Source organism: Pistacia vera, unplaced genomic scaffold (assembly GCF_008641045.1).
Source record: "Pistacia vera cultivar Batoury unplaced genomic scaffold, PisVer_v2 Contig407, whole genome shotgun sequence".
In the NCBI taxonomy this organism is placed as follows: domain Eukaryota; kingdom Viridiplantae; phylum Streptophyta; class Magnoliopsida; order Sapindales; family Anacardiaceae; genus Pistacia; species Pistacia vera.
Genome location: NW_022196232.1, coordinates 159711 through 182179, shown reverse-complemented (window position 1 = coordinate 182179; position 22469 = coordinate 159711). Strand labels below are relative to the sequence as shown.

General features: G+C 33.8%; 1 protein-coding gene and 1 pseudogene across 1 annotated transcript; both read right to left on the bottom strand.

The window, feature by feature from the left end:
* Window positions 1-205: 205 nt before the first annotated feature.
* On the bottom strand, window positions 206-12573 carry LOC116142301 (annotated as a pseudogene).
* Window positions 12574-14171: 1598 nt separating this feature from the next.
* LOC116142325 (ubiquitin carboxyl-terminal hydrolase 12-like) lies at window positions 14172-19899 on the bottom strand. The gene is made up of 13 exons (XM_031427756.1): window positions 19706-19899; window positions 19352-19570; window positions 19154-19262; window positions 18942-19057; window positions 17618-17716; window positions 16892-17001; window positions 16679-16753; window positions 16210-16288; window positions 15961-16107; window positions 15779-15859; window positions 15559-15678; window positions 15258-15380; window positions 14172-14249 (listed from the first exon to the last, which is right to left on the bottom strand). Exons 2-13 carry the CDS (start codon window positions 19556-19558, stop codon window positions 14172-14174), a joined length of 1344 nt encoding a protein of 447 aa, XP_031283616.1. The 5' UTR covers window positions 19559-19570; window positions 19706-19899.
* Between the last annotated feature and the right edge of the window lie 2570 nt (window positions 19900-22469).

Sequence of the window (22469 nt, the reverse complement as noted above, 5' to 3'; positions counted from 1 at the left end):
ACGAAAATTCGAAATTTTGAAAAGAGTACGAGGAAAGTTTCTTCGATGATATTCTTATTTACTTTCACATTTCTCACTTTAGTGGTGAAAGCCTGAAAGGACAATCTCCTTGGACATGGACTTGACATTGACAATCCCCAACGGATTAAAATTTCATAATAATAATAATACGAAGTGATTTGATTCTAAAATCTTAACTCAAAAAACTAAAAAGAGCAATCATATTCTATTTACACAGCCTTAAAAAACTTAATCTAAAATCAGTGCCAAAAAAAGATAATGTTTTATTCATGTTGGCACAACATTTTTTTTTTAAACTACAAAAACATCCACAAAAAGTATGCCTTGAAAGAGATGATTACTTAGAATTAAGCACTACAATTCTTTTACATAATCCTAAGTCCAAAGACTGCAGAGATTCAAACCAGCATTTTACAAACCCATCCCTCAAGGCATCCAAAAAAACTCAGAAAGACAAGACGGAAAAAGAATAAATATCTACTGCAACAAACTATACCCGGTATCCATCCCCATCAAAATCTTCTTATATACTGCTAAATTACATCGGAGCTGTATACGGAAAGCCACCTACCACTCCGAGCAAGGGCAGGTGCCTAACCGAAAGGATAGCGCGTGCAAGGCGCGCCAAACAATGAGAAAATATTACATCTGAAATAAGACTTTCTTCCCTGGTGCGCGCGCATTAAAGAAATAAATATAGCCTACAAACCGATAATGGAACCCTAGAAATATCCTTGCTTTGAGCCTCATTTGTTCCTTCCAATGCCAATTTAAGGCATTGTAGGGGTGTCGTTTCTATCTATAGTGCAAATTTGCTGGTGGATCATCGCTCTTCACACTAGTTGTATATTTTGACTGGCTTCTCATACGTGTGACGATTCTGCAATTAACGATGTGAATTATGAATATTCAGATTGTTATCTATTCTATTCTGTCATCTGACTTCAATTTATGATAAAGTAATGCACCATGAGCAAGTAACAATTGGTTGTATCATAAACCGAAATGGTTTCTGGGTTCTTGTCAATTGCTTGCACATATAAAGATTTCAATAAAATTACGTTACCTGATTTACAGAATAAGCCCTCTTAGGGGCATTGTCAGAATGCTCCAAACCGAGGTATTGTTCCCAAGCACCATAAACATCTCTTCTCTTAAGAAATAAAGCAAAACATAGTTTCAGCAAGAAGAAAATATAAGAATTGAATATTAAAAAAGAAAATGAAACACATCAGAAGTAAACATACCTGGAAATGGTTGAACACGACATCAGAGTCCTGAAGGTACTCTGGACGACCCAGCGACAAGAAAGCAAACTTCCACTGATCAACCAGATAAATGTGAGGGTCAGTCGAAACAAAACCAAGTTCAATATTCAACACAAACAAATATTTATAGCAAGATAAATTTAATAATATCGTTGAACTTCCAACAAATATGTTGGAACGAAGACAGGGACAAAAATATGAAATGATGACAGGACAAAAAAAGATACCTTTGAAAACTCCTCATCAGGAACCTGTAATTTCTTTTGTATCCGGACTTTAACTTCAGCAAGAGTTTCAGCTTCATGGATGACCAAGAAAAAGGGTTCTCCAAAATTTTGTACTTGCTAAAAGAGGCAAAATTTAGAAAAGTATAAAATATTTTCTTTTTGTGACACAAAAATGAAAAGTTTACGTAGCAGTTATACAGATTTCAATACCATCTGATTTTGTGCAGACTCTTTGGTGAAGTGGTAAACATGAATCAATCGATCGTGGGGACCAAGGTTCTTTTCTTCATCTGGGATCTGAGTCAATGAAAATGAGAAAGGTTAGCAAACAGAGTACAACAATGTAGCAATACATAGATTTTTCTTTTTAGTATATAAAAAACCATGAAAAACACATTAACGAAAAAAAGGAGCTTTACAAAAATGAACAAACAGTTGACAGAAGGATTAACACAACTATAACACAGCACATCAATCCAACTACTAACAAGTAGACATGCCAATTTAGAATAAAAACTATGAAAGCTAAGACGACATATATATTCTTAAAATTTCTAAGTAATTGATTGGGAACATAAGCAATGCAAGACAACCAAAATTCTCCATTGTTTTCCAAATCACAAAAATCATATTACAAGAATAGAACTCAAAACAAAAACCTGTTGATAATGTGGGCAGCAAAGTGAGAGGAAAATGTTTTCCAGAATTGCACTGGTCAAAAATTTTACCATAACAAGTTCATACACACCAAACATGTAAGGCCCACATTTGAACCTGAAATGTGTCCATGTCCTAAGCTCAAAGAAGATAGGAAATACAGGCAGCCATTAACAAGTAAAAAATTTCCAGAAAAAAGAAAGAGTTTAACTATTTTACAATGTTTAACTGCTAAAAAGAAGATGCCAACCAAAAAAAAAAGAGAAATGATTAAAAAAGTAAAACATAAAAGGGCTTGCCTCCTCAGCGCGTAGAGTCCAGTACTGGTCATTTATATTCTCTATTTTTTCATTAGGTGGAAAGATCTGCATGGATAATATATGGAATTATGAGTCAGAAAAGATAGGATATAATTATCCAATGGAAACTTTAAAGTGTCAACCAACATATTAATCCCATATTGCAAATGCTCATGAAGCATCATTCATTCATGAACTCTACAAAATTACTAACATGTTCATTGCAATCAAATAAAATGAAAATGTAATTACCTTGTAGATCTTGTGATAAAAAACTTCCAGCAGTCTAAGTTCTGCATCTGGATGAGACAGCTCCACCTGTTTCACAGTACACAATATGTAAGTTGAAGGCAACAACATAAAATATCTTGTCCGTCAAACAGAGAGTGGAATAAGCAACCGCAACATTGACACCATATTGATGTTCTATTCTCAGGTAAGACAAAAGTTACCTTTGTTTTAAGTTCATTAATCACATCACCTACAGTGCTCTGTTTAGGCAATCTAATATTGTGAATAACAACCTGAAAACAATATATTTAAACAAGATTAGGTAAGAAAACCAGAGGAACGAAATGGTCCATAATAGAAGACAAGGGAAAAATAGATAATTAATTATAGATTTTGCACATACTTCATCCTTTGTAGCATGATGGAATGCAACTTTCAAATTTTTTAAACCTTGCAATTCTGGCAGAGGAATATCCAAAACTTCGTAATACAAAATGTCAGAGGTCTGTAAACAAACAATAAAATTAAAAATTGAATACATCAACAAATTGTATTATAATGAGTAGAGTAAACACATCAACAGCTAGATGAGACAGCTACCTGATTGTAGTGGACTAACATATCTGACAAATGCTCTACTCCTTGATATTTAATGGCTTGAGGCTTAGGTTGCTGAGAGTAGCAATTGTGAGGAGTGAGCCTGATTTTGGAGGGATCATCCAAACCAATTTTGCGAGCCACTCTTCCGACAACCTCATCATAACTATGTAGCTTAGACCTAAAGTAGTTTGGAGGAAAAAGATAATAGATACCCAGCAAAAATAATGATGATAACAACAAAAGATTCTTCAATTCAGATGAACTATGGTTTACAAATGAAAGTACTTACAATTCTAGACAAAAATCATCCTCTTTGGGCCTATCCAGTGATCGAAAACGAACAATCTATAAAGCATCAAATCACAAGGAATTAAGTTTGAATTTAACAAGTCAAATAAAACATTACACAACTAATATCTAAGAAAAATTGGCAATGTTGTTCTATTAAGATATCACTCTTAAATGTTTTCCACTATTAAGATATTAATTATATCAGATTACCACATGACATAGAAGGGTTTGAAGTTGAAAAAGCATATAGATACACAGAAATCTACTCTTACTAGAATTTCTTATATGTCTGCCTATATGAGATGCTAGGAAATTTTTGGAAATGAGACGATTATCGTTACTCTTGGTTAAGATGAAAGGAGTCCACCTTACCATAGTTTTATCAAAAGTCAAAATAGATTTACTGAAGCAAAGAAAATTACAATTAGATCTTAACATTCAAAGTGAAAGAATGCACTAAAAGCAGTGAAACTCATGTCCACGATTTAAATACAAATGAAGCAGTTTTATGTCATCACAAATGCTAAATTAGTAATTACCTAAACACCCTGATGTAGGAGAAATAAGATAAGTTTTTAGGATAATTATTTTTAGAGTTCTAATTAATTTATTTCTCTCTTATTTCATTGTGTCATTATTTAATTAGGATTAGAATTTCATTTATCATTATGTTTAGGATTAGAATTTTTAGAATTTTTAAGTTGTTTAGGATATTTTTTAACGCTTGATTAAATGATTATGGAATAAGATTTGGTTCTCCCCAACTGGTTGCTTCTTTCTACCCTATATTCTTCTGGTTTCATCCCCTTTCTTGCTGTCTTCCCCATCTATCCTTATCTATTTTCTCCTCCTCCCTATTTCTATCTTAATTCTGGTCTATCTTGACCTATTTCTTTGACTTTCTATCTAAACTCTCTATTTTCTATCTTATTTCTTCTCTTGTCTATCTATAACTCCTATTTTCTATCTAATTTCTTCTCTATCATCTATTTCTTTTTCTCTATCTATTTGATTCTTGATTATCTATCTGTTTATTCTTCCCCCCTCCATCACAACCATTTACATCATAATAACGCACAAAAATCTGGACACTGTAGAATGATGACAGAATAATGCCAACTTTGCCATAAATCTCTTGTATCATTATATATAGACTACACAAACAAACAAACAATAAAATTGCAAATATTAATAGTTATAATGAATCCAAGTTTCAACATTTACCACCTGCCGATTATGCATATTCCAAAAATGAAGGCACATCTGGGTATCGACATTCTCCTTCACTTTCAAGGGGAGAGATTTTTGGAAGCAAATGATATCCCCATCTTCAATCTGCAACAAATCCAAAAAGTATTCCCGTATCAAATTCCATCAGACAAAAATCTAGCACAGAATAAAACAGTACATACCTGACTTAACCGGAAAGTCCTCTTATCAAGGTGTTCACACTACACACGATCAAATTTAATTTCCTGAATAGTGCATACCAGAGTATATATGATTAACACTATTGCATTGAGTACAATAGTATACTCAAAAAAAAAAAAAAAAATAATAATAATATAATAATAATATAATATAAAATAAAAAAAAAAAAAGAAAGAAACAGGTTAATTGAATACAAACCTCATACGTTCTATTTCTTCATCTGGATAAAACCAGCCATTTTATTCAGCTTCCCTAAATTTCCATTGGCTTAGTGGAACTCTTGACGAAGAGCCTACCAACATATCTAGATATATGGGAAATTAAAAAATTAGAAACCATAACAAGACCATAGGTGAATAATAAATAACAAAATGACTACATACCGGAGTTCCCCTTTCTCAGGATCATAAAGCTTGAAGAAAGCAGAATTTCTTCTTTAGATTTGTCAGGTGGGGAATAGGTCGTAAATCCTTAAACATGAACAGTAAGGCTTATATTAAAAATTGAATTTTTTTGCTTGAACATTATTGCAAGAACAACTATTAATGCATTAGGGTACTGTTAGGACCACATTACCAGCCCAAACTCTATTTCCAAGAACAACTTCAATTCTGCATTGTGTGTTTTTATTTGCACCTCTCTTAATTGTCCACCCTACAAGTAGCAAGTGGCAACAATTAGTACACACAAACAAATAGAGCACGAGTTACAAACAAACTAATTAGCATGCACAAGTGCAACCCCAAAACCCCGCCCCCCCCAAAAAAAAAGAAAGAAAAGTTACTACCACAGCCAAAATTACCAAAGACAGATAGTAAAGTGGTAATGGTATGCCCTCCTCTAAGAGAATTCATTAAATATAATACAAACTATTTCCAAACTTCTCAACAACACAGTTATAACATTACAAATAGAGAAGGCGTTTAAAAAAAAAAAAAAAAAAAGGTACATATCTCATTATGATATACTATTTGTATCAGGTCTTCTACAAAAATTCCATGGCCAGCAAAAAACAAAAGGGCATTATGCAGAATAGTTGTCACGATCCCCCTAAGTCTTACCTTTAATGTTAAAGGGAAAATTTTAATCTAATAGAACAGATAATCATTCAACCACAATGATAAAAATAACTAAATAATATCTAAGAACTGCAGAAGTACAAACTACTTACAGTTTGTGATTCCTCTTGGGCTAGCAAGGTCGATTGGGACGATATGTATGGTTTTGCCGCTTTGCCCAAATCCAAAAACGCTGAAATTGTACGGGTATACCAATTCTTTGGCAACTTCCTCCTGTGAACCAATCAAAATTGACGCTTAAAGATTGTAGGGTATATTATGAAATTCTGGCAATTACTAAACCACTGCAGATTTAGTCATGCTAAATCTGTTAAACTAATGACTTTGTCACCCAATCATAAATATCAAACTTTTTCAGATCCCTAGAAAACAGAAATAAACGCTACCTTAAAAAGTAAATGGAGTCTGCTTCTGGATACGGAAACTACGAACTTTATCATGATCCACAAGGTCAAATATATATCCCTTCCAGTCTGCTCTGCAAGGTCCTCATCCCGTGCAACCTAGATCACCAGTGAGTTGCTTACGCCATTACTTTCACTTGCGCACTCTACGCCATTCATAATTAGATGATAAACCACAAAAGGGAAAAAAGAATAACCTTAATGATATATAAAGGTGGGCCTGTGCTTTATATCTTCTCTTGTCCTCCTTTCTTCCTGCTCTTTCTTTAACCTTATCTGATTAAGATGTTGAGAGTCAGGAAAGTTTCCAAAAACCACAAACTTGGAACACACATAAATCAGCAGTCTACACCCACAAAAAGAAGAAATTACCCTCAAGTGTTCCGCATGTCCTTTTCATCGACATCACTATATTTTATCCTTATCACTTTCACGTATATACACAACATGTATGCATTTGAGTATTTTGTGAACTTAAAAGGAGTATTATTGAAGCCAGGATTGGTCTGCGGCAACTGTCGGACACAACAGACCAGGCAACAAGGTCAGTTCATAATTAAGTCCATATAGAAGTAAACATAGGAAGGAATAATCTAAGAAATCATCAGTCCCCTCTTCCTCACCACCGCTATGCTCTTCCAAAGCTCTCTTCACATCTTCTTTAGTGACCCGTTCATCATCAAATTTGTACCTAGAAACCAATAAGTTATTTTAACATATAAACAAATCCTGATTAACCAACATTTGCTTTTAATAATGAAGAATCTGTACATAGAAATTACCAACAGTCCAACTTATCATATATAGAGCAATCTTTTATGATTAAAAATAAGTAGTTAATCAAAGAAACTTGATATTAGAACTTTTATGATTATCTTTAAAAAAAATTAAAGAAAATGATGCTCCCTAAAATTATTCCTAGTCAATCCTGAAATGTTAATTTAAAGAGTCAAAGTAAAGATTATGTACTTGCACCATCTTATGCATTGCAAAATTAGAGTGAGAGAAAGTGAGGGACATGCACAACAAATAATTAGTTTAGAACCTACGGCAAGTTAATGCATACCATTGATCAGATAGAGTTGGCCTGATAAAAGCATATAATGTCCACCATGAACACCTCCACTATGACCCAAGACACTGCAAGACAAAATTACAAAATTCATCTCATTAAGCATTATTCCATAACGTCAAATGAGGACAATTAAACATGAAACCCTCTTCTTCTACTTCTGCTCAAGGAGATAGATATCCGCTTCAGGTGACTAGTACCTATGGAGGGTGTAAAGATTGCGAACGCTCCTATCTGCATCAGGCGATAGATACTTTCCATTCTCTCTATCAAGATCAAGTTGAAGAGGAACTCATAGCGGTCATTATCTACCAAAAAGAAAACAACAACAACAAAAATTAGTATTATAAGTAGTTTTTCCTTGAATTATACACATTTGTTCATCTGAACTCAATATATGATAATTCACACACGAAGTTCAACCTAAAATGAGCATAAATACATCAATTGCAAAAAGGACATAAATCAACACATGGACAAATTAGGGCATAAATTAATTTGGCAAAGGAGAATTGTAGAACAAATAACCTTCCTGAAACTAGGCATCTTATAAAAGTGAAAGGTCATAACTATGAATCCCCATCCAAGAAGAAATGGAATAATCAAGAAAAGTAAATTAAGTTCCTGTTCATGACCATGACCATGTGAGACTACCCCACATCATTCTCATTAGAAATAAAAGCACTAGCTAGCAGTCCTTTTTGCAGATTCATCACATAGATCAGACAGTAAGAAAAATTTGTATGCATAAGCTTCTTGTGATCTCTTGTCAATCAACATCAATGTTTCATATTTAAGATAGTCAGTTTCATATGTGAATTACAAATGCAAGGTTTGGTTTAACATGCAACCTATGATACAAATCATTCAGCAAATAGCCAATTTTTAAAACAAACCTTCACCATAGCATCCCGCATAAAATCATATTCAAACCGCTTCAGTTGAAGTTGAAGCACAGGAGGAGTCAATAAACAATACACCCTTCTTAGCATCCTGAAAAAACAATTTCAACCACATGCATTTAGAAGCAGCTTCAAAATTGCCACTTGTTGCCTACAAAACTTTCAAAAAATGCTATAGCTAATTGCCAGGAGTGAAGATGCTAAACAGTATCACGAAATGCACAGGTAGAACCAACCAATTAAATCCCATGTAGAAGTATATATATTTTTCTTTTTTTGGCAAACCACTAGAAGTATGGAAATTTTACATAGTACTAAAGAAAATGCAATTCCTCTTTCTTTTGTTTCCAGAATTGATCTCTTAACCAAGCAAATCAGCTGCTGCTCATCAGCAGAAGCGATGTTGGACCCTGTTAAAAATTTTCATATAATATGAAATTGCCAGCCAACCCAATTTCATCAAAAATGTGCGTATTTTTTTTTTTTTTTTTTTTTTTGCTAGAAAAGCATTTTTTAGAACTCGCCAGTCAATAAGCCTTTCACACCTCTGGTCCCTTTCTCTCTTTAAAACTTTGAAAACAAGAATTTTTTGGACAATCTTCACTTCCTTTCTTTGGCTCATTATTTTTTTCTCTCAAAGAGCCCCACAAAATGATTAACAAAGAATTTCTCTCTATCTCAGATAACAATTTGAGGTTAGGGTCTTGTTTCATATTTTAATTGTGATTGAAGTGTTTCTTTCACCTTTTGTTCATAAGTTGAGCCTCACTTTTAGCTTTGATACCACTGTGACTAAAGCACAAATTCTATTTTCCAGCATTAACAATTGATAATATCATGGTGGATCATATTGGCGTTTTGGTGAGTTGGGGTAAACTTAGTGAGAATATCATCCTTCCAATTCACCAAAACACCAATATGTGAATTTGAATATCAATCAAAATGCTAAAAGAACCAACCTTAGTAAAAACATATGAGAAGTCTACTAGAATGAAACAGTCAACTGGTATTTATTATCTACACTATTGAAAACACTAAATCTAGTGACTAGGGAGAAGGTATGACAAACCAACAATTACTGCATTTTAAATCTTATAAATGGCTGCACATATAATGGCAGTTCAAAAAAGAATTAATGAGTCGACTAGCATAGCACACTTCAGTATTCACAAAAGCGCTCAGGTGTTTATTATAAAGTCTAAAGCATGGGTGATTTAACCAAATACCAACAAGGCTGAGGCAGAACTCAATATCTCGTCCCAACCAACTCGCACCAACTAACCTGCAAACCATGTTCTTCAGCATGGTATTTGTTATCACACCCTCTAGACGTTCACACTTCCACATACTTGTCAAAGAAGCATAGACATCCCGACAGCCTTTGACATCAAGCTGGAGATCTGCCACATAAAAGCACATTCATCACGCACCATCAACAAAATAAATTAAAAATTAAATCCCAAACAACTTAACATTTGGAATAATAAATACCATAATATGATTCCTTTCTTGTAGACTTGTAGTCCACATTTATGCATTCAATGTAATTCATATGGTGACCCTCAAATAACTGCTGTGATTGTCCCCTCTACAACAGTTCCCTGAGCCAACAGAACAATACCAAGATAAGATCACACACACACATGCTGGGGGAAAAAAGTAGACCAAACCTTCTAAACCACCAATACCTTCATTTTGTCCTCAAGTTTTTCACACAGGACCCTATTCAGTTCTTGTACATCATGTTGCATGAATGATCTATGTTCCCATCCAAAGATTTTGTCAATTCCTTTGTAGCAACACTGGTGTCATTATATTGAAGCTTGTAGAATAAACTCTGCAAAGCCAAAGGAATGCTTCCTGTGGCGACGTCATTTTCAGTTGTTGGCATGTGTTATACAGCCTGAAATACATTTTGCAGATGAGGGATTTCACTAAATATAATAAAAGACAAAAAAAAAAAAAAAAAAAAAAAAAAAAAAAAAAAAAAAAAAAAAAAAAATCAGAGCAAGATTATGGCTAAAGATACGACTGCATCTTACCTTTCTAAGTAATGTATATGCTAGAGAGTCTGTAAGAGAGAGTTCATGTAACAAGTTGCTCCTTGGTTCTTAAGTCCCACATAACCAGTCTCCTTTTTTGAGTCATATGACCAATAATCCAGAACCTTACGAACAGCCACCTCAGCTTCTACAATTACCGTATCATTCACCAAATATCCTCTACTAGGGTCATAAAGATCACTAAGAGGCATAAAAGATGTGAAACCCCAATCACTCTCTCTTGCATTAAATTGGTGTTGCGTGTCTGCAAAATACAGAAAAAAATAAATAAAAACATAAATCAGTAAAAATTATATAAAAGTCCACACTCCACAACACACGCAATATATGATGAGAATAACTGAGATAGAAGCCATTATCTTTATCAACAAAACTATTTGTCTTAACTTATGCAGCAATAAATACCAGACTTCCTAAAATAGATAAACTCCAAATAACTTCTTTGACAAAAGCATTCAACACAATTAGCTGAAACATATATAGTTAGCTTCCAGAAATAGAGAAACCAAAACAATTTTATGAAATCTTGTATTGTTATTACCATTTCTATCCAACACTTTTGAAGTTGACCAGGTTGGCGAATTATTCATCACATTCAAAAAATCAGTTTGCAACCTACATGTAACCGGAGTATCAACACAAATTCATTGTGCGCATGAAGCTACTAACCATATTTAACGACTCTCAACTTCTCATCAAAATAAAACATTAAATGCCTCTACCTAATCATTCTCTAGATTGCAAAAATATGTTGCCACTAACAATCAAATTTGTTTAAACCTTTTAGCCTGGCATCCATACATAAGATAAAGAGAAAACTATTTTTCCTATACTTTTTGCACTGTATGGATGGACACGTAATTAGGCCTCAAATTCAAGAAGAAACACACAATCAACTGAATTAAATAACCTACCATCTAAACAAGTTTCTAGTTGATAACTTTAGTTTCTCCCACAGAGAACAAACTGTGGAATGCTCACTTTAGTGGAAGGCATCAATACCAATCTTTGAGTACTAAAGAGTGGCAAATGATCATGATAATAATGCAAAAATCATAAACTTCATCAAACAAAAAACCATTGCCATCAACTACACATGACAGAAACATATACATTTACAGTAAAACTCCAACAAAAAAATATAGTTAAGAAAATACCCTTTCTGATTGAGTATTTGCTATGGACTTGATTAACCACAGCCAAACTGAACTGCGCATATCTACTCCATCCATATGGCAACGTTGAAGAATCCGCAACATCCAAATACATAGACAAGTGGTCCACATTGTTTCCTTTTGGAAAAATAAGTATCCGCCTGCCCGAACCAACCCAAACCACATTAAAGTCACGTTGCAATTAATAAACTATTCAATAACTAAACTACATTATCCCATCATTAAATTACCATTTGTAACCACCAACGACGAATACATCCGAATAATGCTTCTTAGTGTTCAATCTAGTGAAATTTTCAATAGTCCATGTAAATTTCATCGATGGAGGATCCTCCACTTGCTGATTCTCCACACTACTAGCTTGCTCCACTTGTGCCACCACTAACCAATCAACAGTAACTCCAGATCAAAATCAATCCAAAACACAGACATAATTAAACAAACTTAATTTATCACATATTAAACCTTCCATTGGCTGAGGTCCCTCCACTATATCCGAATGCGGCACGAGCATCTCCTCCTCTTCTTGCTACAAAATCAAAACCCTAGATATCAATCATCACTGGTTCACAAACCTAATTTCCTCAAAATTCAACTCAATTTGAACCAAAATAAACCCTAGCGAATCACGAAATCATCTCAAACAGCAGAAATGATATAAAATATATATTCAAATTCGATACATATTCAAGTGCAGATATAGAAACAGAAAAATGCTTACATCTAACGGTGGAGGAGTCATCATAGTCATGAGTGGAAAGATGTGAACCGTCAGATCGCGAAATCTGAAAGTCGAATAAATAAACAAATAAAAAGAGAAAGTGAAAATTACAGAGAATAGCACTAACACAACACTCCCCAGGTCATGACCATGACCATGACCATGACCATGTGACTACTCCACATCATTCTCATTAGAAATAAAAGCACTAGCTAGCAGTCCTTTTAGTGCAGATTCATCACATAGATCAGACAGTAAGAAAAATTTGTATGCATAGAAGCTTTTGGATCTCTTGTCAATCAACTCAATGTTTCATATTTAAGATAGTCAGTTTACATATGTGAATTACAAATGCAAAGGATTTGGGTTAACATGCAACCTGAGATACAAATCATTCAGAAATAAGAATTTTTAAAACAAACCTTCACCATAGCGTCCCGCATAAAATCATATTCAAACCGCTTCAGTTGAAGTTGAAGCACAGGAGGGAAGTCAATAAACAATACACCTTCTTAGCATCCTGAATAAACAAAATTTCAACCACATGCATTTAGAAGCAGCTTCAAAATTGCCACTTGTTGCCTAAAAACTTTCACAAAAATGCTATAGCTAATTGCCAGGAGTGAAGATGCTAACAAGTATCACAGAAATGCACAGGTGGAACCAACCAATTAAATCCCATATAGAAGTAATATATTTTTCTTTTTTTGGAAACACTAGAAGTATGGAAATTTTACATAGGAGCTAAAGAAAAATGCAATTCCTCTTTAGTTGTTTCCAGAATTGATCTCTTAACCAAGCAAATCAGAGCTTCTGCTCATCAGCAGAAGCGATGTTGGACCCTGTTAAAAATTTTCATAAATTATGAAATTGCCAGCCAACCCAATTTCATCAAAAATAGTGGGTATTTTTTTTGCTAGGAAAAGCATTTTTTAGAACTGGCAGTAATAAGCACTTTCACAACCTCTGGTCCCTTTCTCTCTTTAAAACTTTGAACAAAGAAATTTTGGGACAATCTTCACTTCCATTTCTTTGGCTCATTATTTTTTTCTCTCAAAGAGCCCAAACAAAATGATTAACAAAGAATTTCTCTCTATCTCAGATACAATTTGAGGTTAGGGTCTTGTTTCATATTTTAATTGTGATTGAAGTGTTTCTTTCACCTTTTGTTCATAAGTTGAGCCTCATTTAGCATTTGATACGACAGTGACTAAAGCACAAAATTCTATTTTCCAGCAATAACAATTGATATATCATGGTGGATCATATTGGCGTTTGTGAGTTGGGGTAAACTTAATGAGAATCATCCTTCCAATTCACCAAAACACCAATATGTGAATTTGAATATCAATCAAAATGCTAAAAGAACCAACCTTAGTAAAAAGCATATGAGAAGTCGTACTAGAATGAAACAGTCAACTGGTATTTATTATCTACACTATTGAAAACACTAAATCTAGTGCCAGGGAGAGGTATGACAAACCAACAATACCTGATTTTAAATCTTGTATAAATTGGCTGCACATATAAATGGCAGTTCAAAAATAAGAATTAATGAGGTCGACTAGCATAGCACACTTAGTATTCACAAAAGCGCTAGGTGTTTATTATAAAGTCTAAAGCATGGGTGATTTAACCATATACCAACGGGCTGAGGCAGAATCAATATCTCGTCCCAACCAACTCGCACCAACTAACCTGCAACACATGTTCTCAGCATGGTATTTTTATCACCCTCTAGCGTCAACTTCCACATACTTGTCAAAAGAAGCATAGACATCCGACACCTTTGACATCAAGCTGGAGATCTGCCACATAAAAAGCACATTCATCACGCACCATCAACAAAAATAAATTAAAAATTAAATCCCAAACAACTTAAACATTTGGAATAAATAAATACCATAATATGATTCCTTTCTTGTAGACTTGTAGTCCACATTTATGCATTCATGTAATTCATATGGTGACCCTCAAATAACTGCTGTATTGTCCCTCTACAACGTTCCCTGAGCCAACAGAACAATAACCAAGATAAGATAACACACACACATGCTGGGGGAAAAAAGAAGACCAAAACCTTCTAAACCACCATACCTTCATTTTGTCCTCAAGTTTTTCACACAGGACCCTATTCAGTTCTTGTCATCAGTTGCATGAATGAATCAATGTGTCCCATCCAAAAGATTTTGTCAATTCCTTGTAGCAACACTGGTGTCATTATATTGAAGCTTTAGAATAAACTCTGCAAGCCAAGGAATGCTTCCTGTGGGCACGTCATTTCAGTTGTTGATGTGGTACAGCCGAAATACATTTTGCAGATGAGGGATTTCACTAAAATATAAATAGAATACAAAAAAAAAAAAAAAAAAAAAACATCAGAGCAAGATTATGGCTAAGATACAAGATGCATCTTTACCTTTCTGAAGTAAGGTTATATGGCAAATAGTAAAGTGGTAATGGTAATGCCCTCCTCTAAGAGAATTCATTAAATAAAAATACAAACTATTTCCAAACTTCTCAAAAACACAGTATATAACATTACAAAATACAGAAGGCATTTAAAAAAAAAAAAAAAAAAGTACATAGATCTCATTACGATATAATATTTGTATCAGGTCTTCTACAAAAATTCCATGGCCAGCAAAAAACAAAAGGGCATTATACAGCAGAATAGTTGTCACAATCCCCCTAAGTCTTACCTTTAATGTTACAAGGGAAAATTTTAATCTAATAGAGAACAGATAATCATTCAACACAATGATAAAAAATAACTAAATAATATCTAAGAAGCTGCAGAAGTACAAACTACTTACAGTTTGTGATTCCTCTTGGGCTAGCAAAGGTCGATTGGGACGATATGTATGGTTTTGCCGCTTTGCCCAAATCCAAAAACGCTGAAATTGTACGGGTATACCAAATTCTTTGGCAACTTCCTCCTGTGAACCAAATCAAAATTAGATGCTTAAAGATTGTAGGGTATATTATGAAATTCTGGCAATTAACTAAACCACTGCAGATTTAGTCATGCTGAATCTGTTAAACTAATAACTTTGTCACCCAACCATAAATATCAAACTTTTTCAGATCACTAGAAAACAAGAAAATAAACACTACCTTAAAAGCAGTAAATGGCGTCTGCTTCTGGATACGGAAACTACGAACTTTATCATGATCCACAAGGTCAAAATATATATCCCTTCCAGTCTGCTCTGCAAGGTCCTCATCCCGTGCAACCTAGATCACCAGTGAGTTGCTTACGCCATTACTTTCACTTGCGCACTCTATGCCAGTCATAACTAGATGATAAACCACAAAAGGGGAAAAAAAGAATAACCTTAATGATAGTATAAAGGTGGGCCTGTGCTTTATATCTTCTCTTGTCCTCCTTTTCTTCCTGCTCTTTCTTTAACCTTATCTGGATTAAGATGTTGAATGTGTCAGGAAAGTTTCCAAAAAACCACAAACTTGGAACACACATAAATCAGCAGTCTACACCCACTAAAAAGAAGAAATTACCCTCAAGTGTTCCGCAATGTCCTTTTCATCGACATCACATATTATTTTATCCTTATCACTTTCACGTATATACACAAGCATGTATGCATTTGAGTATTTTGTGAACTTAAAAGGAGTATTATTGAAGCCAGGATTGGTCTGCGGCAACTGTCGGACACAACAGACCAAGGCAACAAGGTCAGTTCATAATTAAGTCACATATAAGAAAGTAAACATAGGAAAGGAATAATCTAAGAAATCATCAGTCACCTCTTCCTCACCACCGTACTGCTCTTCCAAAGCTCTCTTCACATCTTCTTTAGTGACCCGTTCATCATCAAATTTGTACCTAAGAAACCAATAAAGTTATTTTAACATATAAAACAAATCCTGATTAACCAACATTTTGCTTTTAATAACATGAAGAATCTGTACATAGAAATTACCAACAGTCCAACTTATCATATATAGAGCAATCTTTTATGATTAAAAATAAGTAGTTAATCTAAAGAAACTTGATATTAGAACTTTTATGATTATCTTTAAAAAAAATTAAAAGAAAATGATGCTCCCTAAAATTATTCCTAGTCAATCCTGGAAATGTTAATTTAAAGAGTCAAAAGTAAAGATTATGTACTTGCACCATCTTATGCAATTGCAAAATTAGAGTCAGAGAAAGAGAGGGACACACACAAACAAATAAAATTAGTTTAGAACCTACAGACAAGTTAATGCATACCATTGATCAGATAGAGTTGGCCTGATAAAAGCATAATAATGTCCACCATGAACACCTCCACTATGAACCAAGACACTGTAAGAGAACAAAATTACAAGAATTCATCTCATTAAGCATTATTCCATATACGTCAAATGAGGACAATTAAACATGAGAACCCTCTTCTTCTACTTCTGCTCAAGGAGATAGATATACGCTTCAGGTGACTAGTACCTATGGAGGGTGTAAAGATTGCGAACGCTCCTATCTGCATCAGGCGATAGATACTTTCCATTCTCTCTATCAAGATCAAGTTGAAGAGGAAACTCATAGCGGTCATTTATCTACCAAAAAAGAAAAACAACAACAACAAAAATTAGTATTATAAGTAGTTTCCTTGAATTATACACATTTGTTCATCTGAACTCAATAATATGATGAATTCACACACGAAGTTCAACCTAAAATGAGCAATAAATACATCAATATGCAAAAAGGACATAAATCAACACATGGACAAATTAGGGCATAAATTAATATTGGCAAAAGGAGAATTGTAGAACAAATAACCTTCCTGAAACTAGGGCATCTTATAAAAGTGAAAGGTCATAACTATGAATCCCCATCCAAGAAGAAATGGAATAATCAAGAAAAATAAATTAAGTTCCTGTTCATGACCATGACCATGACCATGACCATGTGAGACTACTCCACATCATTCTCATTAGAAATAAAAGCACTAGCTAGCAGTCCTTTTAGTGCAGATTCATCACATAGATCAGACAGTAAGAAAAATTTGTATGCATAGAAGCTTCTTGTGATCTCTTGTCAATCAACATCAATGTTTCATATTTAAGATAGTCAGTTTACATATGTGAATTACAAATGCAAAGGATTTGGGTTAACATGCAACCTGATGATACAAATCATTCAGCAAATAAGCCAATTTTTAAAACAAACCTTCACCATAGCATCCCGCATAAAATCATATTCAAACCGCTTCAGTTGAAGTTGAAGCACAGGAGGGAAGTCAATAAACAATACACCCTTCTTAGCATCCTGAAATAAACAAAATTTCAACCACATGCATTTAGAAGCAGCTTCAAAATTGCCACTTGTTGCCTAGAAAACTTTCACAAAAATGCTATAGCTAATTTGCCAGGAGTGAAGATGCTAAACAAGTATCACAGAAATGCACAGGTAGAACCAACCAATTAAATCCCATAGTAGAAGTATATATATTTTTCTTTTTTTGGCAAACACTAGAAGTATGGAAATTTTACATAGTAGCTAAAGAAAAATGCAATTCCTCTTTCAGTTTGTTTCCAGAATTGATCTCTTAACCAAGCAAATCAGAGCTTCTGCTCATCAGCAGAAGCGATGTTGGACCCTGTTAAAAATTTTCATATAATTATGAAATTGCCAGCCAACCCAATTTCATCAAAAATAGTGCGTATTTTTTTTTTTTTTTTTTTTTTTTGCTAGGAAAAGCATTTTTTAGAACTGGCCAGTCAATAAGCACTTTCACACCTCTGGTCCCTTTCTCTCTTTAAAACTTTGAAAGCAAAGAAATTTTGTGGACAATCTTCACTTCCATTTCTTTGGCTCATTATTTTTTTCTCTCAAAGAGCCCAAACAAAATGATTAACAAAGAATTTCTCTCTATCTCAGATAACAATTTGAGGTTAGGGTCTTGTTTCATATTTTAATTGTGATTGAAGTGTTTCTTTCACCTTTTGTTCATAAGTTGAGCCTCACTTTTAGCATTTGATACGACAGTGACTAAAGCACAAAATTCTATTTTCCAGCAATTAACAATTGATGATATCATGGTGGATCATATTGGCGTTTTGGTGAGTTGGGGTAAACTTAATGAGAATATCATCCTTCCAATTCACCAAAACACCAATATGTGAATTTGAATATCAATCAAAATGCTAAAAGAACCAACCTTAGTAAAAAAGCATATGAGAAGTCATACTAGAATGAAACAGTCAACTGGTATTTATTATCTACACTATTGAAAACACTAAATCTAGTGACTAGGGAGAAGGTATGACAAACCAACAATTACTGCATTTTAAATCTTGTATAAATTGGCTGCACATATAAATGGCAGTTCAAAAATAAGAATTAATGAGTCGACTAGCATAGCACACTTAAGTATTCACAAAAAGCGCTCAGGTGTTTATTATAAAGTCTAAAGCATGGGTGATTTAACCATATACCAACGAGGCTGAGGCAGAACTCAATATCTCGTCCCAACCAACTCGCACCAACTAACCTGCAAACCATGTTCTTCAGCATGGTATTTATTATCACCCTCTAGACGTTCAACTTCCACATACTTGTCAAAAGAAGCATAGACATCCCGACAGCCTTTGACATCAAGCTGGAGATCTGCCACATAAAAAGCACATTCATCACGCACCATCAACAAAAATAAATTAAAAATTAAATCCCAAACAACTTAAACATTTGTGAATAAATAAATACCATAATATGATTCCTTTCTTGTAGACTTGTAGTCCACATTTATGCATTCAATGTAATTCATATGGTGACCCTCAAATAACTGCTGTATTGTCCCCTCTACAACAGTTCCCTGAGCCAACAGAACAATAACCAAGATAAGATAACACACACACATGCTGGGGGAAAAAAGTAGACCAAAACCTTCTAAACCACCAATACCTTCATTTTGTCCTCAAGTTTTTCACACAGGACCCTATTCAGTTCTTGTACATCATGTTGCATGAATGAATCATATGTGTCCCATCCAAAAGATTTTGTCAATTCCTTTGTAGCAACACTGGTGTCATTATATTGAAGCTTGTAGAATAAACTCTGCAAAGCCAAAGGAATGCTTCCTGTGGGCACGTCATTTTCAGTTGTTGGCATGTGTTATACAGCCTGAAATACATTTTGCAGATGAGGGATTTCACTAAATATAATAAAAGAAAAAAACAAAAAAAAAAAAAAAAAAAAAAAAAAAAAAAACAAAAAATCAGAGCAAGATTATGGCTAAAGATACGACTGCATCTTTACCTTTCTGAAGTAAGTATATGTAGAGAGTCTGTAAGAGAGAGTTCATGTAACAAGTTGCTCCTTGGTTCTTAAGTCCACATAACCAGTCTCCTTTTTTGAGTCATATGACCAATAATCCAGAACCTTACGAACAGCCACCTCAGCTTCTACAATTACCGTATCATTCACCAAATATCCTCTACTAGGGTCATAAAGATCACTAAAGGCATAAAAGATGTGAAACCCCAATCACTCTCTCTTGCATTAAATTGGTGTTGGTGTCTCCAAAATACAGAAAAAAATAAATAAACATAAATCAGTAAAAATTATATAAAAGTCCACACTCCCAACAACCAATATATGATGAGAATAACTGAGATAGAAGCCATTATCTTTATCAAACAAACTATTTGTCTTAACTTAGCAGCAATAAATACCAGACTTCCTAAAATAGATAAACTCCAATAACTTCTTTGACAAAAGCATTCAACCACATTAGCTGAAACTATATAGTTAGCTTCCAGAAATAGAGAAACCAAAACAATTTTATGAAATCTTGTATTGTTATTCCATTTCTATCCAACACTTTTGAAGTTGACCAGGTTGGCGAATTATTCATCACATTCAAAAAATCAGTTTTGCAACCTACATGTAACCGGAGTACAACACAAATTCATTGGGCGCATGAAGCTACTAACCATATTTGACTCTCAACTTCTCATCAAAGTAAACATAAATGCCTCTACCTAATCATTCTCTAGATTGCAAAAATATGTGCCACTAACATCAAATTTGTTTAAACCTTTAGCCTGGCATCCTACATAAGATAAAGAAAACTATTTTTCCTATACTTTTTGCACTGTATGGAGGACACTAATTAGGCCTCAAATTCAAAGAAGACACACACATCAACTAATTAATAACCACCATCTAAACAAGTTTCTAGTTGTAACTTTAGTTTCTCCCACAGAGAACAACTGTGGAATGCTCACTTTAGTGGAAGCATCAATACCAATCTTTGAGTACTAAAGAGTGGCAAATGATCATGATATAATGCAAAATCATAAACTTCTCAACAAAAACCATTGCCATCAACTACACATGAACAGAACATATACATTTACAGTAAAACTCCAACAAAAAATATAGTTAAGAAATACCCTTCTGATTGAGTTTTATGCTATGGACTTGATTAACCACAGCCAAACTGAACTGCGCATATCTACTCCATCCATATGGCAACGTTGAAGAATCCGCAACATCCAAATACATAGACAAGTGGTCCACTTGTTTCCTTTTGGAAAAATAAGTATCCGCCTGCCCGACCAACCCAAACCACATTAAAGCCACGTTTGCAATTAATAAACTATTCAAACTAAACTACATTATCCCATCATTAAATTACCATTTGTAACCACCAACACGAATACATCCGAATAATGCTTCTTAGTGTTCAATCTAGTGAAATTTTCAATAGTCCTGAAATTTCATCGATGGAGGATCCTCCACTTGCTGATTCTCCACACTACTACTTGCTCCACTTGTGCCACCACTAACCATCAACGTAACTCCAGATCAAAATCAATCCAACACACACATAATTAAACAAACTTAATTTATCACATATTAACCTCCATTGGCTGCCTCCACTATATCCGAATGCGGCACGAGCATCTCCTCCTCTTCTTGCTACAAAATCAAAACCCTAGATATCAATCCACTGGTTCACAAACCTAATTTCCTCAAAATTCACATCAATTTGAACCAAAATAAACCCTAGCGAATCACGAAATCAGCTCAAACAGCAGAAGATAAAAATATTATTCAAATTCGATACATATTCAAGTGCAGATATAGAAACAGAAAAATGCTTACATCTAACGTGGAGGAGTCATCATGGTCATGAGTGGAACGATGTGAACCGTCAGATCGCGAAATCTGAAAGTCGAATAAATAACAAAATAAAAGAGAAAGTGAAAATTACAGAGAATAGCACTAACACAACACTCCCGAAAGAATTGTCAGGAGAAGAAAGAAGAAGAAGAAGAGAGAGAAAGCGAGAGATTTATTACGAAGGATTAAACTCGTATTTTTTAAAGCTCGAGGGTTGTTTGGGACCGAATTGGACCGATTAGCAAATGGGAATGCGCCACGTAAAACTGTGAGGTAGGTTGGAGCACGAGGTCTTGACGTGCGGCTCCTCGGAGTCACGTGCGTGACACATCCTGTTCTTTTCCTAGTACGAACTCAGTTACCTTTTATTTTTATTTTTTTAATTTGATTCTTTTTTATATTTTTTTATTTTTAGATTATTTATTTAGGGATCGTTTGTCTAATATATATATATATAATTTTTTTGGTTTGATCAAAGTTTTAATTCTATGTTTATCAAATTATGTCTAATTAAATAGATTGTTGATTTATAACAAACTTTTATCTGTATTTTAATATACTATTAGTTTAAAATAAATACAAATTTAATAAAATTTATAAAATTTAACGATTTCTAATAAAGTTTGAAATGATCTATTTCATGTTTTAAAATTTAAACACTAAATACAAAATCAATATTAATTTTAATCTAATATTCTAATGATTGTTTAAACTTTTAACAGTTTTTTTTTTTTTTTAAAAATAATTAATATATAGATGGGTATCAATAGCTCACTATTTTTGTATACATATTTAATCTATAATTAATTAATATAAAACGATTATTTATATTCTTATATCTTAAAAAATAAGTTGTTTAATTATTTATCACAAGAGTCTTCTATCTTTAGAT